This window comes from Crotalus tigris, unplaced genomic scaffold (genome assembly GCF_016545835.1).
Source record: "Crotalus tigris isolate CLP2741 ecotype Arizona unplaced genomic scaffold, ASM1654583v1 scf7180000017576.4783729, whole genome shotgun sequence".
NCBI lineage: Eukaryota > Metazoa > Chordata > Lepidosauria > Squamata > Viperidae > Crotalus > Crotalus tigris.
The window spans coordinates 1,737,550-1,764,891 of NW_024096487.1; the positions used below are offsets into that span (position 1 = coordinate 1,737,550).

The 27,342-nt window shown below is 40.5% G+C and overlaps 1 protein-coding gene across 9 annotated transcripts in view; it reads right to left on the reverse strand.

The window, feature by feature from the left end:
- Positions 1-9,561: 9,561 nt before the first annotated feature.
- Positions 9,562-27,342, reverse strand: part of DGKZ (diacylglycerol kinase zeta) — a 136,081-nt gene continuing 118,300 nt past the window's right edge. For 8 of the 9 annotated variants that reach the window (XM_039358498.1, XM_039358507.1, XM_039358481.1 and 5 more), the window contains 8 exons: positions 26,117-26,157; positions 25,597-25,778; positions 24,708-24,739; positions 21,663-21,706; positions 19,018-19,138; positions 17,998-18,034; positions 16,999-17,098; positions 12,600-12,716 (listed from right to left, as the gene is read on the reverse strand). In XM_039358498.1, the coding sequence (XP_039214432.1) occupies positions 12,600-12,716; positions 16,999-17,098; positions 17,998-18,034; positions 19,018-19,138; positions 21,663-21,706; positions 24,708-24,739; positions 25,597-25,778; positions 26,117-26,157 (674 nt within the window). Of the gene's footprint in view, positions 12,717-16,998; positions 17,099-17,997; positions 18,035-19,017; positions 19,139-21,662; positions 21,707-24,707; positions 24,740-25,596; positions 25,779-26,116; positions 26,158-27,342 lie in introns of all 9 variants that reach the window. The other variant, XM_039358456.1, reaches the window with a different exon arrangement.

The window sequence follows — 27,342 nt, forward strand, 5'->3', positions numbered from 1 at the left end:
CTAGATGACTGAATGTTTTTATATAGCATATTTTGACAATGAGACTGTCAAAGCAGTATGATAATGTAGGAGTGGATAACTTCCAAGCTCACCACAAGATCAAGGGAAAACAATGCATGACAAAATGAGAGAATGGATAATGAGAGGTTCTGTTTTCTTTGGGTGTGTGTGTGTGACAGAGACATTTCACATTACTCTTGCAATGAAAATCAAACATCATAAACATTTAGCACAAGATTATTATCTACTCCCAATTCTGGAAGTTGAAGTTCAGATAACTTAAAGTTTACAAGGCTGAGATACAGTAATTGATTGAATCAGTTTACTGTGGATTGAATAATTCAATGTTGCGAGATGGGAAGGATTCCTAATCACTGTATAGTTAAGAATCTAGGTTTCCCTGGATCCTGATAAACAAAACATTGCTTGTATTTTTATCTTTGCACGCCATACAATACTAGCACTTGCAGGTTTGCCATTGTTATAAACATTGTCAAATGTGGATTATGCAGGTAAGAAGTACATTGCATTGTGATTTTTCCCCCATTTTATGCAGAAGTTTCCTTGATCTGAAAATTATTTGAAAGTTTCCTCTAGGGTAAAAAAAAAAATATTTAGAAGGATTGACCTGAACCATGCACAATTCTATTGGCAGACTTTTTGTTAGATTAAAGAACTTTAGCAATAGAAGGGAATGTTTTAGCACTGAGACTGTTTACTTCTGAATAAAGTATGTAAAGGTTCTGAGTTATGTATCATGTTTTTTTCTTGTCTTCAGGGCTTCCGCAAATGTTGAAAATTTAACTTTTGAACTTTCTAATTATATATTTGGAAAGGAGCATATAGGTCAGGGGTGTCAAACTGCCAGCCCAAGGGCTGGATGTGTCAGGGTGAAACCGCACCCACCCCATTGCTGACAATGGAAAAAAAGTCACGATATATCGTGACACGTCACGTGACATAGCGAGTTTGACACCCCTGATATAGGATAATCAAGTACAATTCCCTGCTAGATATAGGCCTCCAAAGTATCCCGGACAGCTGACTCTATGACTCAATTTGAATATATCCAGTGAAGTGGATATGTTTACTTCTTATAGTACTTGGTTCTGCTTCCAAATTGCTTAACTAACATTCAACCTGAATCTGCCCTCTTAAGGTTTCAATCATTTTTAAGGTCCTGAACAATTCAGATGAAGTGTGCCTTTTATGTGTGTGGTTTATTTTTTTTAATGTATCCTTCCTTTATTTTATACAACTCAAGATAGTATACATAATGGTTCCACCTTCTATTTTCCCAACAACCAGCATGTGAGGGGGGTTGGGCTGAGAGCAAGAGACTGGCCCAAAGTCACTCTGTTGGTTTTCATGTCTAAAGGAAGGACTAGAACTTGCAATTTACTGACTTCTAACCCACCACCATTTCCAGTTGCTGCATTAAACCAGCTCTTTAATCTTGTCTGCACAGGACTTGAAAACTGCTCTTATGTCTTCCCTCAGTTGTCTTTCTGGAGGGTAAGCGTACCCAGTTGCACCAGTCTCTCTTGATAACGTTTTGTTTCTTGTCCCTCAGCATTGTTGTTCCTCCGTTTTGCAGCTGTTCTACTTTCTCTGGTCTAAACCTTTTAATAAATGTGCCCAGAATTGGACAGCGAACTAAAATGGATAGGAATGGGTGAATTTAACTCAGATGACCATCAGGTATACTACTGTGGGCAAGAATCCCTCAGAAGAAATGGAGTAGCCTTCATAGTCAATAAAAGAATAGGAAAAGCAATACTGGGATACAATCCCCCAAATGACAGAATGATCTCAATTCGAATCCAAGGCAAACCATTCAATATCACAGTAGTCCAAATCTATGCCCCAACCACTGGTGCTGAAGAGGATGAAATTGACCGGTTCTATGAAGCCCTACAGCACCTTATAGAATTAACACCAAAAAATGATGTCCTTATCATCATGGGGGATTGGAATGCTAAGGTAGGAAGCCAAAAGATAACCGGAATAACAGGCAAGTTTGGCCTTGGAGTACAAAATGAAGCAGGGCACAGGCTAATAGAATTTTGTCAAGAGAATACGATGGTCATAACAAACACTCTTTTCCAACAACCCAAGAGACGGCTCTACACATGGACATCACCAGACGGTCAACATAGAAATCAGATTGACTATGTGCTCTGCAGCCAAAGATGGAGAAGCTCTATACAGTCAGTAAAAACAAGACCAGGAGCTGACTGTGGCTCAGATCATGAGCTTCTCGTTGCAAAATTTAGGCTTAAATTGAAAAAAGTAGGGAAAAGCACTAGGCCACTCAGGTATGAACTAAATCATATTCCTGATGAATATACAGTAGAGGTGACAAATAGATTTAAGGAACTGGATCTGATAGACAGAGTGCCTGAAGAACTATGGATGGAAGTTCGCAACATTGTACAAGAGGTAGCAACTAAAACCATCCCAAAGAAAAAGAAATGCAAGAAAGCAAAATGGCTGTCTGAGGAAGCTTTGCAAATAGCTGAGGAAAGAAGGGAAGCGAAAGGCAAAGGAGAAAGAGAAAGATACACCCAATTGAATACAGAATTTCCAGAGAATAGCTAGAAGAGATAAGAATACCTTCTTAAATGAACAGTGCAAAGAAATAGAAGAAAACAACAGAATAGGGAGGACCAGAGATCTCTTCAAGAAAATTGGAGATATGAAGGGAACGTTTCATGCAAAGATGGGCATGATAAAGGACCAAAATGGCAGAGACCTAACAGAGGCAGAAGAGATTAAGAAGAGATGGCAAAACTACACAGAAGAACTATACAAGAATGAGCTTAACATCCCAGATAACCACAATGAGATGGTCACTGACCTCGAACCAGACATCCTAGAATGTGAAGTGAAATGGGCCTTAGAAAATCTGAGCAATAACAAAGCTAGTGGAGGTGACAGTATTCCAGCTGAGCTATTCAAAATCTTAAAAGACGATGCAGTAAAAGTGCTACACTCAATTTGCCAGCAAATTTGGAAAACTCAACAGTGGCCACAGGATTGGAAAAGGTCAGTTTACATTCCAATTCCAAAGAAAGGCAATGCCAAAGAATGTTCAAACTATCGCACCATTGCACTCATTTCACATGCTAGTAAAGTTATGCTTAAAATCCTACAAGCTAGACTCCAGCAGTATGTGGATCGAGAACTACCAGAAGTACAGGCAGGATTTCGAAGAGGCAGAGGAACTAGAGATCAAATTGCCAACATACGCTGGATCATGGAGAAAGCTAGGGAGTTCCAGAAAAACATCTACTTCTGCTTCATTGACTATGCAAAAGCCTTTGATTGTGTGGATCACAACAAATTGTGGCAAGTTCTTAAAGAGATGGGAGTACCAGACCATCTCATTTGTCTCTTGAGAAACCTATATGCGGGTCAAGAAGCAACAGTGAAAACCGAACACGGAACCACTGATTGGTTCAAAATTGGAAAAGGAGTCCGGCAAGGCTGTATACTGTCACCCTGCCTATTTAACTTATATACAGAGCACATCATGAGAAAGGCAGGGCTAGATGAATCAAAAGTTGGAATTAAGATTGCCGGGAGAAATATCAACAACCTAAGATATGCAGATGATACCACTCTAATGGCAGAAAGTGAAGAGGAACTAAAGAGCCTCTTGATGCGGGTGAAGAAGGAGAGTGCAAAAGTTGGCTTGAAACTCAACATTAAGAAAACCAAAATCATGGCATCCGGCCCTCTCAATTCCTGGCAAATAGATGGGGAAGAAATGGAGGTAGTGACAGATTTTATTTTTCTGGGCTCCAAGATCACCTCAGATGGGGACTGCAGCCAAGAAATTAAAAGACGCTTGCTCCTGGGGAGGAAAGCTATGGCAAATCTAAACAGCATTCTAAAAAGCAGAGACATCACCCTGCCAACAAAAGTGCGTATAGTCCAGGCCATGGTTTTCCCAGTTGCAATGTATGGCTGTGAAAGTTGGACCATAAGAAAGGCTGAGCGCAAAAGAATTGAGGCCTTTGAACTATGGTGCTGGAGAAGACTCCTGCGAGTCCCTTGGACTGCAAGGCGTTCAAACCGGTCAGTCCTAGAAGAGATCAACCCCGACTGCTCTTTAGAAGGCCAGATCCTGAAGTTGAAACTCAAATACTTTGGCCACCTAATGAGAAGGAAGGATTCACTGGAGAAGAGCCTAATGCTGGGAAAGATTGAGGGCAATAGAAGAAGGGACGACAGAGAATGAGATGGCTGGATGGAGTCACTGAAGCAGTAGGTGTGAATTTAAATGGACTCCAGAAGATGGTAGAGGACAGGAAGACCTGGAGGAACATTGTCCATGGGGTCGCGACGGGTCGGACACGACTTCGCAATTAACAACAACAACAACAACCAAGGTGGAGCCTGAACCATGCAGAACAGAGTGGAACTATTCTCCTGATTTAGAAACTACATTTCTACTACTGCAGCCTAAAATTGCATTGGCCTTTTTAGTAAGCCTATTTGCGTATCTTCTTTAGAAGCTGAAGGATAGTTCCATCCATTTCCCCCCACCCTCCACCCCAACTAGGAAAGTGAAAGATATATCCTTTAAAGATGATAAAAGGTAATTTTATCATTATGAAAAAGAAACACTGGAAAGTGTTCCAAGACTTGGGAAAACCACCTTTATAGCTTCATTGTGTGAAAGAAGAGACATTCAGGACTGATGACAGGATTGTTGAAATAGGATACTTTTTGGCTCTGCTAGAATAGTAGATAGACCTAAGGAGATGGGGCTAAAAAAAAAAAAAAAGTCGAGTTTAATCCTGCAAAGTTTGAAGAAAAATAGATACATATTCACAGCATGTCTTACTTCAAATAACATCTGTACGGATGTGCTATTCATTCAGTGCAATGATTATAGTAAGCCTTGGTTTCTGTATGCTGAATATGAAAAAGGAGAGTTCTGATCTCTGTTTCTCTCAAGCCTATTATGCCATTCCTTTACGGCAACTTTTCCAGCCTTAATAAAGCCGCTGGCAAGCTGCCCTTCTGTGCTGATTAGCTTGGCTTGGGTGGTTCCATCTCTTTCCCTTCACTACTAATTTATTCACCATCCCCCCACCCCCTAGTTTTGCCCTAAACCTCAAAAGTCTCCCTGGCACCATTTCACAGACTCTGCGGTAAGCCTTAGAGACGCAATGCCATGTTTGAAGACTGATACAGTTTTCCCTAGTGAATGCTTGCTGTCATACTATGAGAACAGAATTCCATCCTCCCAGTAATTGACCACAGAGAAAATAGAAAACCTGATGGCAGTTTGGACATCTTTGCTAAGGTAAAGTGGTTTCCCCCTTAGTTTCACAATATTCATAGCACACAATGCACTCTTCCTTTCTTTGCCTGTTGCTTATTGTTCAGAACAGTGGTTTAGATTCCTTTATGATGATGTGGCCTGCAATAAATCATGGACTACTGACTTCCATGTGTTCTTGGTCACCAGAGATGGAGCAAAAAGGAACCTCTTCTAGCTAGATAGTAGGGCTTAAGGCTTCTTCCCTGTTCCATGGAGTATATTTGTTTAACCTATTCATTCTAGTCAAAGTAATAATTTTCCTGGTTTTGTGGACCAGGAAAGATGAGTCCTCTGAATCTGGCCATATCAGCGGGAGGCAGCAGCTTAGAGGCTTTGAGAACAATCTAAGAAATGGAGAAAGAATCCAGTGAGACCTGCAGAGGTGGTAGAGCTTGGGAGAAGTGAGGGGCAGCACTGGCTTTGAGCCCGTCCATAATGTAGCAGAGCTGAAGTCCATTCAGAAACCCTCCCTCCTCAATAGACTAGGCATGCAGTGCCAACTGCTGGGGTTCTCTGGCACTGTGAAAGAACACCCTTCCCAAGAGGAAGGAATGCTGGGAGACAGCCTGGAAAGCAGGTTCTCACAGTCACAAGCAAACAACCCAAGGCCAAATCAACCTGTTATCCTAACAAAGAACAAATAGAAATGATTGATTTTTGCTCCATTCCCACCCTCCAATCTAGCTGTTATGTGGGACGAAAAGACACAAGAATGTGAAGCTTGATTTTAATTTAAACAGGTTTGCATTTCAAATTCTTTCATAATGGTCTCATTCACTCTGCTGCAATCAATCTACTCATCAGAAGTCCCTTGAAGTTTGATGGAGCTGATTAGGGGTCAGTCACTGTCAAAGACTAAAACATGGAGACTTAAACATATGAAGAAGGGCTGCAGGATTTCGGTTTGTCTAGAGAAAAAAAGGACTAGGGGTGACGTGATAGCAGTATTCTGGTATTTGAGAGGTTGCCCCAAAGAGGAGGGGGTCAACTTATTTTCCAAAGCACCAGGGGGCAGGACAAGAAACAAAGGATAGAAACTAATCAAGGAGAGAAGCAACCTGGAATTAAGGAGAAAGTTCCTAACAGTGAGGACAATTAACCAGTGGAATGGCTTGTCTTCAGATGTTGTGCGTGCTTCATCACTGGAGGTTCTTAAAAAGAGACTGGACAATCACTTGTCTGATATGGTATAGGGTCTGCTGCTTGAGCAGGGGGGTGAACTAGAAGACCTCCAAGCTCTATTCTAATTGAAAGCAGGCAGAGGACACAGGAAAAGGTAGTAAGATTGTTAGTTCCCAGAATCCTTCTCTCCCCATGACAGGTGAGACATTTTACGATTGTATGATTTGGGAGCACAAGAATGCTTCAGAAATTGAAGGGGATGAGGTACAGATTTATCCACAACCCAGTGGTTACTTTGGACGCCCAGTGACATTATCTGAAGTTGTGAAAGTTGTGAAGGTTGTGAAAGACATCCAAGAAGTCCTAGCCCTTGCATTTCCAGGGTTTAGGGAAAAACAAATCTAGTTTTGTTCTTATGTGTACAAGGAACAAGTTACATGGCCTTTTCTGCCAGTCCTTACTAGTTAGTAAACGAGCACCAACGTCCATCCGTTCTTTAGAAGCCAGTATTCTTTTCTCAAATATGATGTTTCCTGACACCTACAGTGTTACACACAACATAACTTCACATGTTAAAGATTGAACAATATATCATTGAAAAATACGTGTTCTTTCAGCTTTTCCAAATTGTTGAATGTACATTAATGCAAAGGCACATTCTAAAATGCCTATTAAGCATACATAAGGTCAGTAGTGTGTGAAACTTTCTAGCACTGCAGAATTCCTGCCCCCCCCCCAGGCTTAATGCTAAACCAAGTACAAGACTGGAGAAGAGAAAAAGGGGTGGGGTCAGGGTAGCTGATTTTTAAAGCCACAGCATCTGTATTTGATTAAACTTTTAAGATGGAATGTGCAGCTATGGAATAGCAAGTCTTTTGATGAGATAGTCATGTCTAGGACACTGCTTTAAAGGGACACCTCAAATTAACATCAGGAGTTTTTCTCAGAATATTCATTTGCCTATGGAAGTCAGGATTTTTATCTGCCTACAAAGGAAAAATCAAGAGGAAATGATGTATCATTCCCCTTCCAATTATGAGTCAGCAAGTGAAAATGGAATAGAATTAAAAGCAGACCTCAACTTTGAAACCACAAATTCTTTAGTAGATAGGAGCAGGCTGTTTATGGACACTGTTGTAGAGCAAATGCCAATCAGGGTTGTTTTAGGGTTTCCAAATGAAACATGCTGATTAAAAATTCCAAGTGATATTATGAACAAGTATTAAATCTGTGGTGATTGAAAAGGAAGGTTTACGAATGCAAGGCTGTTTTTTGAGGCCTGCACCCCTGCCAGAATAAAATTGATGTTATAGCCATCAGGGAGTTTCTATTCTAGGCACAAAACTAATCACCTCAAGTTAAGCAGAGACCCCTCCCCCCTCACTTTTGGGTGTTGAATTGCAGCTGTAATCTGAAGTAAATTTATACGGAAATAAGTCCTACTAAACCACATATGATTTATTCAAGAACAAAAATGTTTAGGACTCATATGTATAGAATGCAAGTATGGGACACACGCACATATATTCCAAGATGTCAGTATGGTTGAAGCTTTTAAAAGTATGTTAAAAATGCATTCTTGATCGCAGAAAAACAAATCTTGGTAAAACTTTGTTGCTGCTGAAGGATTACCTGTTCTAAACATTTGTTCCTCTCTCTTTCATCAGTTTGAGTCTAGTACAGGGGTCTTCAAACTTGGCCCTTTTATGACTTGTGGACTTCAACTCCCAGAATTCCTCAGCCAGGCATGCTAGCTGAGGAATTCTGGGAGTTGAAGTCCACAAGTCATAAAAGGGCCAAGTTTGAAGGCCCCTGGTCTAGTATAGCATCTAACAAAGGAAGGGCATTTCACAGACTATTCTAGCACCCCCAAATCATGACAAAAGAAATAATGGCTGGGTAATTTGGGGCACAGTGCAATTTATTGTGTTCATTTTATTAATTGTCCACAAAATTGGAAAAGAGGCTAAAAAAAATCAGTTTTCCTGCTGAATATACCACCTCATTACTCAAACCAACCTCTGTAACCTTTAGAGAACAAAATAATGAGAAAAATAATGCATTCCACTTGTCAAAAAAAAAAAAAAAGGGTGTGTGTGTGTGCAGTGTCTGTCTGACCCTGACCATATGCCAACTCCTATGGGTGAGGATGGCAACACTGAAAAGGGAGTGCTTTCAGCTTGATGGCCTATTCCTAACAGCAACAGTATTTTTGCATTATCTAAGAAGGAATCCAAACAGATTGCTGGGTCAGATGAGAGAGAGAGAGAGATGTGTGTATAAAAGGATACTGTACACCACAGTTATTCACAGCATTTAAAGAAAAACTGAAAATTTGATATGAATAAATATTCATGACTCTATGCATAGGAATGAAGTCTTTAGGACAGAAAATGAGCAGAAGTTATGAACCTGCATTTCTGAATTTGGTTAAATAAAAGGTGTTATAAAATCTCCCTTTATGACCTAGGGGAGTTACTTCAACTGAAAAGGTTTTCCATTCCCAGTTCTTGAAATCCAGTATTTATATGACTGTTCTTCAAAACCTCAGACCTACCTGAATGTCAGGAAACACCCCTGCCTCTATTGAGTTAGTACAAAACTCCATGTCACAATATATTAATCTTAAAAGATACACCAACATAGTTGCTTTTTCTGAAACATCATCTTTTTCCTCCGGGAAGTCTACTGGAGGTTCTGCTATTCAGTATGTTAAATGACCAAGTAAGCATACATTTTAATATTGGACTATTTGTTGGAATAGATACCAGCACCTGTGGTTCAGCACTAGTGTTAGAAGGAAGCAAAAAAAAAAAAAAGTCATTGTCATTTTTGTTTTCTTTTTACACTATTTGAAAAAAAAAATGTAAAATACCTGCTAAGAGCCCCCTGCATCCATCTTTTGTGAAGACAAAAACTGAGTAGAGAGGCAGCTAAATTCATTCTGTGGTTTTCACCTATGCTTAAAAATCATTTCCAACACATAGGAATTGCAAAGTAGGGTTAGCTGCTACTTTTTAAGGGGAAAAGGGATATTTTTATTATAAAAACCATGTATGAGAAAGGGACATGCTTTGAAAAGAAATAAGAGAGGGGAAGTAAAATGTTCATCCTTCTATTTTAATGGCAAAACTCAACAAAACATTTAAACTGTCAAAGAGAAAGTCAGAAGCACAAGCTTCCAATGTAGTTACATTAAAAAACAAAACAAAAAACCAAACCAAAACAGTCAAACCAAAAGTGTCCTACCAGTCTGAATCTAGGAAATGGGAATCAGGTATTGCACAGGGGGAAAAACACTCTCAAACACACTCCTTCCCCCTTGGAGTAGAACCAGTCAAGGTTTGAATTGCACAGCAACTCAGCTTAGGACACACACATGCACAAACAAACATTTAGAGATGAGGAAACAGTGTGCTTTTGAACTACCTGTACAAAGTTTAAGAAGACATATAAAAGGGAGGAAGAGAAGCTAGCAGGCCTATAGGGCTATAAAACAGCTTGTATGTAGAGGAATGTTTAAAATTTTAAAAATCCAGAGCATGAGTCCTCCTAGTTTAGAGCAAAGCGTGGGGCATTCTCTTCTGTTGACCTACAACAGCCATCGTCATGCAGGATGGGAAGTTGCCATCATTGGCATGTCAGTTGGTTGTACAAGGCCAAAGACCTAGCTGATCCAACCAGTTAGGCTTGATATGGTGCAGCTGTGAGTCAGCACCACCCTCAGATGCCCAAATGTTTCAGCTGTTCTCTGGAGAGGAAAGAAGGGGCAATGTCAAAGAGATGACAGTGCTTCTGATCTAGAACAATTCACATCTTGCCTGGGACCTGTGCTCAGAATGCAGTCTGCTTTGGGGTATTATCCTTTGCTTAGTGCCACATTTAAAGGACAGGGACCTAACTAGATGGAAAAAGCAAGCTCCCAGAGCAGGATCAAATGGACACTTGGCCATCTTTTCAAGTCTCAGGTGCTATCAGAGATATTTAGTATCTCAATCTTAAAAGCATTAGATACAGAAAGCAGGCAAGCTCAGCCTTGGAGGAGGACAAGCTTCCAGACAGATATAAGATATTCTTACATATCTGAGTGGTATGTAAAAAATAAATTCTTGACTCTAATCTCGTTGAGCCCCCTAGAACTCAGAGAATCACACCTTTAAAGTCTACTCTTTCTAAATTCAAACTCTTGCATCTATGGAAGATAATCCCTGGTAAGTTTTACATGCAGATTTCACCAGCAGCTTGCTTCTCCTGCTCTTTAAGATGCCCCTATTTATTTAAACTTTCTTCTATGGGTCCTTAAATTAGTGATCCAGTGTCCTCAGTCCACAGAAAGCTACCTATTTTACAACAGTTTGAGAACAGAACCCATAGCCTCAATGAGATTTAAGAATTCTTGCCCACACTGGAGAAATAAATTATTAAAAATCTTTGTTCCAGTTTCAGTCCACTCTTCTTGACCAATTAGAGCTCTCAAATTATTTAATCTCAACTGTTCAGGTAGAGCAGCATGATTATATGTTTGTAAACTCAACTGCATGACAGCTCAATTTCATATAGTCCCTGCTTTATCAAATCTGTTGGGTATCAATTCAATCTATATGCAGGTTGACTATGTGTCACATTCTCTGAACATTAAGTGTCGGGAGGTTTTGGATTGCTTTGTTTTAGAAACCCCCCAAAAAGAGACAGGTAGTGATGGGAGACTTGGGCAAACAAAACATCTTAGGATGATAACTAGGATCTGCTTGCAATCGTGCCCTTAGGACTTGCACATTTTTAAGTCTGTGCACCAAAATATTATAAATTGATGTGGGTATCCTGTTCCTGTGCATGAGTCTAAGAACCAATTGCAGGGACCATTCTTATTTAGGCAAGGAATTAGATGGCTGTACAGGAACTTTTCCATTCGTTACTACTACTGTCAGTACAAGTCCCTGGATCAAAGTGTGCCATTAACGCTAGTTCACAGGAATAGTTCCCTTTATATTGATGTATTTCCTAGTTACTCCTATCTCCTTAAAACGAAAAGGTAATTTCCATATTGATAACGCTTTATCCTTAAGTATGACAAGTACAATGGCCTTTTTAGATGAGATTTCTCTCCTCTCTTTTCAGCAAACTTCAAACTTTCCAAACATATTTTGAATACGCTTACAACTGGCTACTTCCTAAATCAGTGAATGTAAAAAGCAGAAAAAAGGTAATATATGAGCATAGAAAGAGGGGAAAAAAAGAAACCTGGAGAGGAGGCACACTTTGCTCAAAACATTTAGTGCGGCAGTCTCAAAACTCAGCTTGCAGCAGCTTAAATTGGAGGGAGGGGGATTTGACCTGGTGTTCCCTGTTTTTACAAGATATATAAACATCCTTTACAGCAGGGGACTTGCAATACAGGGTCAACATAGTAAAGGGAATAAAAGAAAGGGAGGAAGAGGGATATATTGTGCTGAGAGGATGCAAACCAAGCCCATAGCTTGCTTTGGATACTTGGATTGCTTGCCAATGTGACTGTCACCCAGAGTTTACACAAGTAATTGAATTCAGTGCCTGAATAACAAGAAAGGACTATAGTAAATAAACAGGGGTCTTTTCTGCATGCCTTCTCAAAAATTGTGCTAGCAAATTTCCAGTATAGAATATACCAAGACCATGGGCATTGCTACCGTTGAAACTACTGAGAATGACAATACCCACTGCTGGGAATCAGCAGAATCGGTGGGATGAAGCTTCAGAAGATCTAAAAGGGTTGCAGACACTGCCTTTAGGGAGATGACACAAGGTTGCATAAGGGTGGCGTGGGGAGAGGGGGCAGATATCTGAACTGGAGCTCCACCAATAGCTAGAAGGGAGTATTTTTCCTGCTTTGAGAGCAGCAGCAACGAGGGTCAAGAAAACTTGGAAGCAGACAGGAATGAAATATCAGGCAGCAGTATCCATCCATGGACTGTGGTGGTTGGTGGGGGATGTGGCAGTCAGCATTGTTCAACACCCACTACATGAATAAATAACAGCACCGTGGCCAAGCCCAGACAAAAAGCTCTGGATCCTCTCTGTGATGGACCTTCAAGAAAAGGCTAGCCAGATTCCCGTGCTGCTCGGTTTCTGCCCCCAGGAAAGGATGACGGCATGCCAAGTGCTACACGGCGGTTTCCTGATCCTCCCGCTGGATCATCTGATAGTGCTGTCGATTTTCGAGGTAGGCAGCCAGGTCGGGATCATTTGCCTTCTCAGCTCTGTGCTTGGGTGTGTCTCCCTGTGAGAAGATGACACAAAAGGGGAGACTGTTCGATTACCACAGAATTTCATTCTCCTCTTCATTTTGAACTCCTCAACTCTGCTGCGATCCATTAGATGTTTGGCAAATCTTAATGGTTGGCAATCTGAAGGGTTAATAGTCTCACTTAGGATTTTAAAACAAATTAATTTGGGTATGTATGTGGAAAACATATTCTAAAAAAAATCATAGATTTGTAAATCATACTTACATAGCTATAGGCATCACATCACTTATAAAAGTGTCCAAGGAATTTGTAATTTAATTATGATTTCGAGCTCCATTTCACTCCACAGGCAGAAATGTCAGATCATTTGGCTGCTGCTATGTCTTGCTTTGTCTCATAAACGAACAAGTAGATAAGTGCACACACACACACACACACACACACACACACACACATTATGTTTGTACATGGGGCAAGTCTTTGGAGCAAGAGACAAATGAATGCATAAAATGCATATTTCTCTCCCTTTTTGTATTACTGATGTACACATACAATAACAAAAAATAATAATGCCTCTGTGGCCTTCCATATCAACCTTGAACTCTGTGAACTGTGCAGATTATTTCCCACAAATAAGGATGTCTATATTAGACACACCTACTGGTTATCCTAAGAAATCTGTATTCACATGCAGCCCTGAAAAGAAAAGGGCCCCAAATGTAGGGCTGTAGCTACATACACAGATTCCAGTCTTGCCTCAAGAGATGTGGGGAAAAGCCGTAAGACTGGAAGAGCCTGCCTGGATGGGAAGCTTTGGGGTTTCTGGAAGATTAGCAACTGACAGCTAAATAACTCCTCAAGGGCCTGTTTGTATACCCACCCCATTCCTCTTACTGGATATTTGGGGGGGGGGGGTTAAGGCTGTGTTTCCATATCCTCCCACTCCAAGAGTATAAACAGGGAAAGTGATAAGTTTTGATATAAGCTTGTCTTTCTTGACTTCATAGTTTGTCTACTCCTTCTGAGAAAGTAAAAAGGAGCGTGGGGGTGCTGGCTGGGTGAGGTATATGCCTGGGGAGGGCCCTGAAGTATCATCTTCACAGCCTTACTAGTTCTCCTGATCCCCAAGGAAGCTCATATTTCACAAACGTACTGCAGCCATCTGGACTGTGTCCGTTAATGAACTCCTGCACTCCATAAAAACTAAATCTGTTAACAGTTTTCAGCCGTGACTCCCCTTTCTTCCCCCACAGCACAAACTCTCCCTCCCTCTCATTCACAACCCCCACACTTCGCCAGCATTGAACAAACAGGCTGCTGAGAAAGGCCAAGGAAAATTGGCTAGCTGCCGCCTGTACTGAAAGTCTCCCACTGTGGCCCTCACCTCCTAGCAGAAAGCAAGCAATAGAGGAAGGAAGGAAGGAAGGAAGGAAGGAAGGAAGGAAGGAATCCTTCAGAAATAATGGCTAATTGTATCTCAGTGGAGTATACAGGAGTACAGACATGAGGGCCTCCTTTACAAGCAGCCAGATTATCTATCTATCTATCTATCTATCTATCTATCTATCTATCTATCTATCTATCTATCTATCTATCTATCTATCTATCTATCTATCTATCTGAGCCGAGGTGGCGCAGCAGTTAGAGTGCAGTACTGCAGGCCACTTTAGCTGACTGTGTTCAGCAGGTCAGCGGTTCAAATCTCACCGGCTCAAGGTTGACTCAGCCTTCCATCCTTCCGGGGTAGGTAAAATGAGGACCCAGATTGTTGGGGGCAATGTAAATATATATATACATTGCTTACTGGTGTACACCGCTTAGAGAGTGCTTGCACTTAAAACGGTATATAAGTCTAATATCTATCTATCTATCTATCTATCTATCTATCTATCTATCTATCTATCTATCTATCTATCTATCTATCTATCTATCTATCTATCTATCCAGACAGACAAGTTCTTAGCTTCACTTCCATCCCCTTATTTACAGAATAAGAGCTGGAAGAGACCTTGGAGATCTTCTACTCCAACTCCCAGCTCAAGCAGGAGACACTATACCATTCCAGAAAAACGGCTGTCCAATTTCTTCTTACAAACTTCCAGAGTACCTGCAGCTTCTGGAGGCAAGTCGTTCCACTGATTAATTGTTCTGACTGTCAAGAAATTACTCCCTATTTCTAGGTTGCTTCTCTCCTTGCTTAGTTTCCATCCATTGCTACTTGTCCTGCCTTTTAGGTGCTTTGGAGAATAGCTTGACTCCCTCTTCTTTGTGGCAGCCCCTGAGATATTGGAAGACTGCTATCATGCTCCCCCCCCCCTGTCCTTCACTTCATAAGAAATAGACATATCCAGTTTCTGCAAATTCCTATTACGGTCATTTTTCAAATGAAGGACAAAGCTAGAAGCAAAGCACATGCATGAAGCCACATACAATTTCCACACACAGGTACAACCCAGAGATTGCTCCTTCACAATCTCATCATTAGCATCTTTAATCACTAAAAAGTTCATTCCATTCAACTGCCTGTTTTCTCTTGCAACAAGAATAGCAGCAGAGAAATCCCCTCCTTAAATGCACAGAAACTGAACCTGAAGCCAGGTCTCCAAGGCATCTCCCCTGCTGCTGGAGATTGTGATCCAGTATGTTCCAGCCAGTTCACCATTTTGTTTAAGGAACAGGGAACAAATTGTATCTGACTCACGCGGGCGTTTGTTCAGAAAGAAGGTTTGTACACTCTCACAATACAGTTTACTCTCTCCCTGCATAGGCAAAATTAAACCACGTTATAGCACAAGCATTCAACAGTTGGCATGACGTTAGGAAGACACATTGGAAAGGTATGGAGCACTGGCTCTAGCTGTGTTGCCCTCAAGTTTTGTTCCAAATGCAGAAAAATATATTAAGAAAATTACAGATTCAATAGCGTCTCCTGTCAGGAGCTCAAGCCCCCTTCAATGCAGACACTAAATCAGGGGTCCCAATCCCCGGTCCGTGAAACGGTACTGGGCTGTGGCATGCCAGCAACTGGTCCGCACAAACAAGCCAAGCCCCATCCGCAGGATGCAGGCACAAACAAGCCAAGCCCCATCCGCAGGATGCAGGCACACAAAGCCACGCTCCCTCCGGTCAGCAGGAAAACCTCTCTCCATGTAACCGCTCCCTGGTGCCCAAAAGGTTGGGGACCTCTGCACTAAAGCAGGCATTTAGAACTGTGAGGAAACAATCTTACTCTGCAAATTATTTTTCATAGTGTAATCTCACACGGAGCCTTTTCCATTTAAAGTGGTTGGCCGTTCCAACTCCAACTCCAGCAACTGTTATTTGGTCACATTAATGATCCGTGGCACTGACCTAAAGGTTAGGGTTCAAGGAGCCGCCAGAACTTGCTACAAAAATCTTCATGCAACTGGCAAAGGGTTTTATTGCTTGTTTGAAATGCTCCAATGTTTTTATAGTCCGTTAATATCTACTCTAGCTAAATGAACTCACATATGATAGGCCAGCCATTAGGAGTCTCGGTGCCAAAGAATACTTCACTTATTTCTTTAAATCCTTCCCCATAAGTATTAAGATAGAGCTATGACCGTGGATCTCTATGTTTCAAAATTCTGCAGCTCTCTGATATGAAAAGGGATTAAATTTTCTCTTGTTAGTTTGGATTAATTAGCATCAGCTTGAGAATGCTGTTCAGAGGTGGAAAAAGTTACAGTGAGGCAATTTTGCAACAAAGTTAGGAAAAGGAAAGGGGGAATCAGGCGTTCTGGATTTACATTTAGGGAAAGAGCCCCCCCTGCAACATTGGCAGCATAAGAGATCAGTCAAAACTATTTGCCAAGCTGTTATCTTAAATGTAGCAGACAACCACCACATCTATCTTCATCTAATACACAGTCTACTTTTCCTGCTGGGTATAATTCATTTCCTTCCTGGCCAGCATCTTTTCAAGATCCATTTGATCTGCTCAATCTGGTATAATTCCCAAGTGGTGATGGGATTACAGTTTCCAGAATTCTCAGCTCACATGAATTCCAGTTCTGACTTCGGGGGAAAGTCTGGTTTATACATTTAACATAATTGTCAAGTGTAGCTAACAGTGTGTTAGTGGCACATTTACAATTCCTTAGACTGAAAAAATTAATTAGCTAGCACGGTAGGAAGTCACCTAGAATCATCCTTTCTTGTGGATACACTACTCTACTACATAAAAAAGATTCATTATTGATTCTGAACTCAGAAATTGAACGTAGACTGAACGTAGACATTTCACTCCCCTTCATGTATTCCCAATGCTCTATTGCTCACAAGAAATTTTACCTGCAAATCTGTTTTCATCAGTGAAGCTCCAGCCTCCACTATGTAATGGCAGATGGTCCGCTGGCGAAGTGCTGCAGCCTGATGCAAACTGGTCTCACCACTAACAGGAAGATTAAAATGGAGAACTAGGATCAAAAATACATACCCTCTTCTGCTATGTTCCAAAAGGAAAACAATACATAAAGTTCCAACACAACCCTGGCTGGAACCAGTCTGTAACACAGGTTCTTGTATGTTAATGTTCGCATGGCCTTAATAAGACATCAGCTAGGAAGAGAGGCTGAGGGACAGACAACAAAGAGGGAAAGTCCTCCTTAACAAGTCAGACCTAATATTTTCTTTTTTGCTCCCTGGAGACCCCAGTGGAAAGGGAAACAGCAACTTAAGAGTGAATGTGGCATTAAGGAAGGAAAGTTATGCAGAAACAACTGACTCCGGAGAGGGTGATTTATTGAAGTTCTTTGTAATTCCCTTGCACTAGGATTCTCTGATGACCTGCAGGCTGTCCACCTTTTCTACAAGTGGAGCTGCTGGTAGGAAAATAAAGCTTTCACTGCCTCTGCAAATAGATCCACAGACACAATTCCTGTTTCAAATAGTCAGTACTAAGTAGCAGAGAAAGCTGGAATTCTAGAGGACAAGGATGACAAAAAAGAGTAACCTTCTACTTGTTTTTTTAGACATAAGAATTTATGCTTACAACACAACCTATTCAGAATGACAGCTCTCAAAACCATGATCCCTGTCCTTTGATCCCAAAGGACAGACTGTGAGGTTGAACTATCCTTCTCTACACATAAGACTGTTCCCTGTCTAGGCTGAGCTATCCTTCTCTACACATAAGACTGTTCCCATACCAATTTGAACGAATGAATGAATGAACAAACACATGAATAAATAAATACACAGGCACCCACATGCTGGGTCAATTGGGGAAAAAAAAAACAGTATACAAGTTCCCTTGTGATGTTCTGCCACCATAACTGAGAATGGACTTACTTCTCTTCTTCTGCCACATCCAAAATCTCTGCAGGAGCTGGAATAGAGAAAGAGAAAACAAGATCAATCTTCATGATATGATCCATGCCACTATTTTCCCTGTCTACTATGGATGGAAAATCTATTTTCTTCCCCTTAAAGAGAAAATGGGATACACATACTGAAACCATTCTGTGAAATGCGCAATACTCATCTTCTAATACTTAGTATTCCAAATCTGCTTTTATATATTTTTATTTATTTAATTATATCCCATCTTTATTACTTTTATAAGTAACTCAACATACTTAATACGCCAGGGTTCTTCAAACTGGCCCTTTTATGATTTGTGGACTTCAACTCCCAGAATTCCTCAGCCAGCGTAAGTTTGAAGACCCCTGTAATACGCCTTCTTCCTTCTATTTTCCCCACAACAATAACCTCGTCAGATGATTTGGGCTGAGAGAGAGAGCGACTGGCCCCAAGTCACCTATCTGGCTTTTGTGCCTAAGGCAGGACCAAAGCTCAACATCTCCTGGTTTCTTCTGTCTTCTAGCCTGGTGCTTTAATCAGCTCTAGACAAGCTCTTTTCACAAAATCTATGGATGCCATATTGCCATATTGATTTACACAGGTTCACCGATTCTCTCAGAAAATAAGAACATCAGAAAGCTGCTTTGTTTGCCTATCTGCTCAGAGAAAAGATAACCATCAACTGGAATAGTGAACAGCACTGGATAAAGCTATGGGTTAACTGGGCAGTGATATTACTAGTTGGCTTTCTGATAGACAAGTGTTTTGTGATTAGCCAGGCCCATCAAGTAACCAGTTAATCAGGCAAGCCTCAATTAATGTTTGAAGAATATCTGTAACATGCACTTAAGGCTGAAGTCAGTATAATATTTTACACAGTCATACAACACTGCAAGAATCCATAATAAAAGTAGCATGTTGAAATCTAGTTCTCTGGTTGACTAGTTTCTTACACTGATTAAAATAATCATCGCTAATAAGATCATCCATTTTGCTGATCTGACTTACCATTTTCAATTATGTATTTCACAATCTCCTTACTCCCTGATTTGACAGCATGGTGAAGGGCAGTTTGGCCTATGGGATCACGCATCATCAAGTCTTTGCCAGCCTGGTGCAATTCTTTGAACTAGAGCAACACAGAATCACTTGAAATGAGCCACAATACAGACATTATCGAGGTAAGCCTCAATCAAAGCAATTTACACAAAAGTTTAAAAACAAGCGGCAACCAAAGGAGATTACTGGAAAAAGAAGTTAACAGTTAATCACTTGGATTGTGGTATGAGCCAGAAGCAATTAAAAAGGCCTTTCCAGCAAAAGGATGTTTCAGTCTCCCATTCAAAAGAGAGTATTACTGGATGTAATCAGAGGCAGCTGATCTGATATATTTAGAGAATCTGTGAGATAGTGTTCTTCTCTGCATTCACTGTTTCACATAAAAGAGTAAATTTGCAGCCAAATCCTATTTCTGGGCTGGTAACAGTGAGGGACATCTGGCTGATGGACATAACCAGGTGCTCTATCCATATCAAAAGCATTGCTTTATCATCCAAGAGAGTCGAAAGGCCAGGTCTCTTCTGCTCTGTTCACTGGTTGCTAAATCTGGGTTAACTAAAAACAATTTCCTTTCACATAATGTGCTAGGACCAAACAAACGAACAATAATATGGTGTAATGCCTTAGTTATTATACACCATGCTAAGATAACGGCTACAATACTGTAACATACCAAACGACTCATTACCCAACCCATTTCAGCCTGAAATAAGGTGGTATGCAAGCCCAATCATAATAACAGGATTGATCCTGAGGCGCCAGAATTACGAGGCCCTATTGTGATCTACAACAAGGATATTGCCAATAGAATGTGAAAAATATTATCCTTGCGGATCATAAAAAGCACAGAAGTTCACACAAGTGCTGAACTGAACAGCCTACTCGTAAATTACAAGGATCCAAAGAGTTAATGCTTTATAAATAGTAATTACTCGGTTTCATCACAATTCTTCCTGTCTTCTTATCCTCTATCATCTTAGAGGATAAGAACACTATTAAGAGACATTAACAGAGTAATCTGATGGGCTTTTATTTCTCTTTGTTGCAGCAAGCACTGTCTTAACTTACAGCTGGCTCAAGGAACACATGCTAAATCTCCCTGTAATACAATGTAATAAAGATTGCATTATAGGTATTTCTGACACTGAATATAAAACGCTGTGCCAAATTGCTCTGAGTTCTGAAAGAACAGATACAAAGAGGACACCCGACATATTTCTAGCAGAGATTATTATGGACCAGCAGCTGGATTTAAAATTCTCACCTGAATTCAGCAAGATTAGTTAATACTGCTGAAGTAGTTTGGTCTAGTGCAGTGTTTCTCAACCTTGACAATTTTAAGGCATGTGGACTTCAACTCCCAGAATTCCACAGCCAGCTGGCTGTGGAATTCTGGGAGTTGAAGTCCACATGCCTTAAAATTGTCAAGGTTGAGAAACACTGGCTAGTGTGGCTAAGGCAGCAGGCTAGAAACCAGGAGACTGTGAGTTCTAGTTTTGCCTTAGGCATAAACCTAGCGGAATGACCTTGGATCAGTCACTCTTGTTCAGCCCTAGGAAGCAGGAAATGGCAAACCAGTTCCAAAATCTTGCCAAGAACATTTGTAGGGACTTGTCCACGAAGTTGCCAGGAGTCAAAACTATGGATGTTTTACGCTTTCGTGTTAGTCAGATCCATACAACTGGAATTCATTCAAGTTCTTAGAAGTCTGTTATCCAAATGGAAAGTTTTAAGTTGTAACTTGTCTAAATATCTTTACTGGAAAATTAATCGCAATTCTCGTCATATCTTCTAGGCCAGGGCTTTTCAACCTTTTCACCCATTGTACCACTTTTAGGATATGGCAATATCCGAGTACCACCAGCTGCCTAGCAAGGTGTCAAAAACTTGATGACCCCCCCAAAAAGAAAAAGTGATAAAGTACAGGTAGTCCTCAACTTACAACAGTTCGCTTAGTGACTGTTCGAAGTTACAATGGCACTGAAAAAAGTGCCCCCCAAGCCACAGCCGAGCAAGATACCTGCCTGCCCACCCGGTGGTGCTCTTCCTCCTGTCCGAGGTTTTCACTGTTGCCTGGCGCTGATCCTGGTGCTTCCGCTGAGCCCTGCAGCTCCAGCCATCTCTCTTTCAGACTTGTGCGGTGCTGCCACCAGTTCAGTTCATTCCCCTCCCCTGCTACTTTTCTAGGATGGTTGCATACCACTTGCCAGATGCCAATGTACCACAGGTAGTACCCGTACCACTGGTTGAAAAGCCCTGTTCTAGGTGTCACAATAAAGCTCTAACAGAAATAGGAGGCCCTTGGTGAGCCTATTAGGAATTCACTGAATGAAAGGACCACCTGTCTTAAAGGAAATCTGCACGGCTGCTGAAGGATAACAAGCAAGCTGAAATCAGCAAGTCACTTGGCACCACTAAGAGATTGGGAAGAGATTGAGAAGTAATGCAAATGGCACTGTTATATACAAACCCTAAATAAAACCACTTTGGATGATAGTGGTGTGGCATAGGTACTATTGCTGTGGCATAGGTACTATATTCTATTATATTCTTCTCAACATTGCAGCTTGATTTTAACACAACAGAGCTGTTACCTTGGAAAAATTGTTATTCTTGGCAGCATCTATCAAAGCATCATCTGTAAAAGAAGAGACAGCAGAGTGCAAAATGAAGTAGTTGACAAAAAAAAAAGGCAAGACATGTGAGAAAGACAAATGCCAAAGAAATAGCAACTGGTGGGAGGGCTGACAATAATTCTACTTGGGGACAGAAAGTGGCTAATGAAAACAAAGATAGCTATCGAGAAAAACCTCATAAAATTACTTGTGACTTTTGTGTACTGCTGTTCATTAGGATAACTCTTACTTCCATCAATCTCAGACAAGTTGCAACTCAAAAATTCTGGAGGTTTTAATTAGGAGGGGGAAGCCTGCAATTGTTATTCTTATTCAGAAGTAAGAATAGAATCCTAGTGTGAAAAGGGAGAGAAAAGGCACAACTTTTTGCTTCTTGTGGAGATTCTGAATTGGATCCCTCACTATTCTTGCAATATACAGGGGGGGGGGAAACTCCCAATTAACTGAATGGGAGCTTCACTCCTATGGAAACCTATAGACAGAGGACTTGCTCACAGAAGGAAGAAGAAAGTGATGCAAATCCCCATATTAGAATCCTCAATTTACATATTAAAAATAACCAACAAAATTTGGTTTTATGCATGCAAACTTTTCTGACATGGAATGTAAGCTCCATTGGGCGTGTCTGGAAGAGGAAAGATAAGCCCCCCCCCAAATTTAGATGCAAAATATGTGTTACTGTGGAGGCAAGATACAGTAATTTATTCAAATTCATCATTTCCTGAGTAAATGTTCTACTGTTTACATTTCAATAGAAGATAATGGCTTGAACTGTGGAGTCCTTTGTGCTCTCTGAGCTTGGTTGTTTGCTTGTAGATCCTGTTTATTACACAACTACAGTGCTAATGATAGTTCCTTGACTAAGGTATTGTTTTCTACTTGAACTACCAAGGAGAAAACAGCTCCCCCCCCACCAATACTGGCAGGGTAAGTTGCTGTATATAAACAGAGAGCAAACCCCACATTCACTAGCACTTATATTTTACCTAATCAGATAATGGAATGTCTGTAAACAAAACAACCAAGCTCAGAGAGCATCAAGAACTTCATTGTTTAAGTTTCACTGCTCTTAGATACTCATTTTTGTAGACATAGGTGTAGTACAAGGAATAAGACTTGTGAAATTCCCTGATTTTCACAGGTTGCTAGTATTGTTTCCTTTTTCCTGCAACTCCAAATCTCACACACAAACATCCAACCTAATACATAACTCAGATGTAGAGAATTTAAGAAACAAGTTATTGAGGAAATTAAGAGAGTACAACCAGGAAAGTGGGGGGGGGGGGGAAGAGAGGGAGGAAGGATATGGGAAGAACAAAAATATTCAAGGAGGGAGAAAAGCACATGACTCAGATCTCCAGTGTGAAACTCATGACACCTCTTTAGGTGCTCACAATATGTCATGCTCTTCCCAAGGAAGACAAAGTCAAGAAAGAGAGCAAACCAGTTAAAATCTGTACTTTTTAGCTCCCTAATCAAAATGTCCTAAGGCAGTGGTTCTCAACCTGTGGGTCGGGACCCCATTTGGGGTCGAATGACCATTTCACGGGGGTCGCCAAACAACACAGTCCGCCATTTTTTCCCCCTTTACCTTAGCTGTGCTACTCCCTTTTATTCTATTGGCTTTTGAAAGCCAATAGAATAGACTCTCTTGAATAGAGTCTAATTCTATTGGCTTTCAAAAGCCAATAGGAATTGTCTAGGCTGTCTCCGCCCTGCTGAGCCCACCAAAAGTCCTATTCTGCAAACGGTGCTGCACCAGTTGGGTAGTCCTCGACTTACGACCGGTTGAGTAGTCCTCGACTTACAACCGGTTGGGGGTCGCGGCATTAAAAAGGTTGAGAACCACTGTCCTAAGGAGATACAGGAATGGAAAGCGGAATGGGGGAATAAATCACACAGCTTCCCAGTGTACAATTTTTTTATGAAGGTATTACCTAGAAGATTTCTGTATTTGTCTTAAACCCCCTCCCCCACCCATGGATGTCCAGGCATTTTTAAATTTGTACATTTTTTGTCTAAGCTTTTTTCCTATTGGCATTATCATTTGCTCTCCTGAGAAATAGGTGTTTTATCCAACATGTCTTTTGTAACTGATTATTTAGGAAAGAACTTGCTTGATGTCATTAGGGTAGTCCTCAGGGCAGCCATTTTGTGATGGTTTTTGGACACGTTTTTGGTTTTATGGCAGAAAAAAAATCCTGCAGATTCCTTTCATAGCATAAATGATTAGTCAGCGTGAAAAGATGAGGCAGAAAAGGTGAACAGGAAAGAGGAAAGCAGATGCCCTCAAGGAGATGGTACCTGGAAGATGCCTTATCAATGGTTCATATTTCGAGGAATTATACTCTATTCAACTCTAGGAAACACTTTTCATTTGTTCAACTGAAAGAGGTCCCTGACTGGCATCTGGCAGACCTTAATCCTGCTGCTTTTCCTTGCATCCCATGCTGCTAGAGATGGAAGATTAACTTTGTATCACTGTGACATTTTCTCCCAAATGTTGTGAGTTGAGGAAGGCAGTATGCAAAGCCAATGCTTCTTGCCTTGAGAACCATCATCCAAGCAGGTGCTCTCCAGAAAGAATTCCCCAAGCAGGATTCCAGCAACTTTAAATTCCTGTTGCAGCAGGGATGAATAAAACTTTAATTTTCCTGCATTAGAGAACATTTGCATAGTGTTCTGGCCTGGCTTCTGCTTGTATCTTTGTAGTTGTGTAATGCTCTTATATCTAAATGTCACCTACCAGATGCTAAAAGTAAACTCTACTGCAAGCTGTACTAAAACACTCGTTTTCAAATCTGGACATATCCCAATGTGAGATCTCACCTGCATGATCAAGCACATTGGTGATCAAACGTCTTTCCCCAAGTGTAAATATTCAAATAAGTATAACTGGACACAGCACTGATGCTTCTCACTTCTATAGATTGTATCAGTTATGCTAAAAAAAGTTAGAAACAAATTATACCGCAAGTCCATATAGTGAACAAAAGGCCTCACCTTTAAGGGTCTGGCTGCTGTCCACTGCTGAGCTGGAAGAACAAAACAAGAAAGATTCAAAGCTAAAAAACAGGTCCTTCCTATTCAAGGCCCTCCCTTCTATAAGAATTCCTCTCTATGTGCCTAGAATCAAAGAGACAGAATAGGGAAGATCCTGCTGTTCCTACAAATTGGTAATTCTGATTTGTGCTATTTAAGGAATTAAGCCATCTGAAATAAGTAATTGATCCAAGATGTTTTCAGGAATTCACATCTTCTATCTTGGCTTGTTCACCCAGTTTGAACCACCATGCCATTCCGTTAAAATTAAAACAGATGATCCAATATTCCAATTATTGAAGCTATGGGTATAGAGCAGTGTTTCTCAACCTTGACAATTTTAAGGCATGTGGACTTCAACTCCCAGAATTCCACAGCCAGCATTGCTGGCTGTGGAATTCTGGGAGTTGAAGTCCACATGCCTTAAAATTGTCAAGGTTGAGAAACACTGGTATAGAGAGTAAGGAACATCACCTTGACAGGCAAAAGGGACTAATACACTTTTAAAGTCCAGACATTCAGATAACCTTTGGAAGTGGCTCAGGCTGACACTTCTGTAGTTCACTGAGGAGGAGGAGGAGGTACAGCACAATCAGACTTGCAAAATGTTGTTAGTACAGTCAATCTCAACAGAGGTTGTTGTAGCCATCCTATAGAGTTGATTTTATAGCCTGGTATTTCTAATGGAGCTGACAAATAAGCCCTCCTATCCCAGTTCAAAGATTCAACTCACAAAGACTGAATTCTCATTCCTCATTTTGTATAAAACCTTAAGCTATTTTTCCTTGGGGTCCTTCCCTTAATCTAGCCTGGTCTTTCTTACCTCTAGTCCCCAAGCAGACAGCCTCACCTGGAGACTGGTGTAGACGGTGGTGAAATTGGGAGAGGAAGGTGTTGCTTTGTAGGTGTTGAGGGAACATCAACAAGGTCAGGCATGGCAGGAGATGTGCCCACTGTTTGAGTGCGCACTAGTTCTGGGTCTAACACAAACAACTCATCCTGGGTGATCTCTGTTACATAATTAAGATGTTCCTGGAATTATATAGATAAATAATTTTAGGGACAGAATTTTTCTACTATTGTTATCTAGTCAGGACCTCAATCAATATCATTTGATAATATGCAGCAAACCACTACAATTGTTTTTTTTTTCTATATAAATACATCAAAAACAAACAGAAACAAAACTTAGCTCGAGATAATAACTATTTCTGAAAGTAGTACTGAATATTTAAAAAAGAAATTAAAAACTAAGATGTATGTAAAGAATCATATGCTATTTTATAAAAAGCATGAAAATATACTTTTTATTTTTTATTTATTGGAGAAGCTCATTGTCCATTCTCTTTGGACAACAAAGTAAAGCTCACCTGGGCACGGTCTATTCTATAAAAACGATCTGCGGTGGTTGCTGTAAAAGAAATACATAAGTTACTTGGTATTTATACAGAATCCCAGAAAGTTATTAAGTGCCTTCATTCATTTTCTCAATAATTTAACTGATATTGTCTACCTACTTCCCAATATATCTTTGTAGCAGAAAGCCCTGGAATTTGCCTTTCCAAAGAGACAACTGAAAGATGTTGAATTCTGAACTCAAGGCAATATTCCATAATTGAATGCTGAATACAATAAGCATGACATATGGTGTCAACGTTGTTAGCCACTTTAATAAAACATGATTTACTGCATTAAGGTAAACAGATCCAATTATTCTCTTATTTTTAGTCACCTTGCCTGAGTACAAATAAAGAAACCAGCTTCATTAAAATGTGCTTTTTTTTCTTATTACATGGTTGCGTATGCTAAATATAGTGAGTTTTGACAAAATCTCATTCATTTAACAAGATACTCGGTGTGACATATACCTGTATGCGTATCGTACTGAATATAAAACTCACTTTCATATCTTGACAGTTAAACTGATAGGTTATTATCATCACTATCTGTTAATCAATGAAAGAATAATTTAAAATTAAATAAAATCCACTGAGTGCCAGGGATTCATGTTAGTAGGAGTTACTCCCATCTTTGACGGTTTAAGTGACATAAAAAGTTCCATGAGGAATAAAGCAAGAACTGGCTGCTCCTAAATGCTCCATCATACCATGTTATGCACATTTCTTTCTCCACCAAGATCAGTGAACGCACACACACACACCCAATTAGGATGATGTAAGGGCACTCCAGCTAGCATTTGTATAGACTTTCAGAATATGACTGCAACTATGTAAATAATTTGCTGCTGTCTAATTTAAAAAGTCTATGATTTCCCAACTTTTCCAGAAGGTTTCTGACTCATTTCACATAAGACTAAGGTAGATTAGCAAGTAGATAGGATACAAGCCATGATACCAAGACAACTCTTTTTCTGACAATGCTTCTGTGACATGTTAGAAAGCTGTCTTCTGCCTTCCAACAATAGGGGAATTTGCTGTCTTACTCAAAAGGCATTGCTGGTTTATAAAGAAAATATAGAGGTATTCAGTTTCCCAGTTTGGGGCCCTTCTGATATGTTGTTCAACTTCCAATGCATCCAAAAGCCAGGAGCAAGTGGCTGAGCTATATGGAAATGGAGGGGAAGTGCTCACTCCCA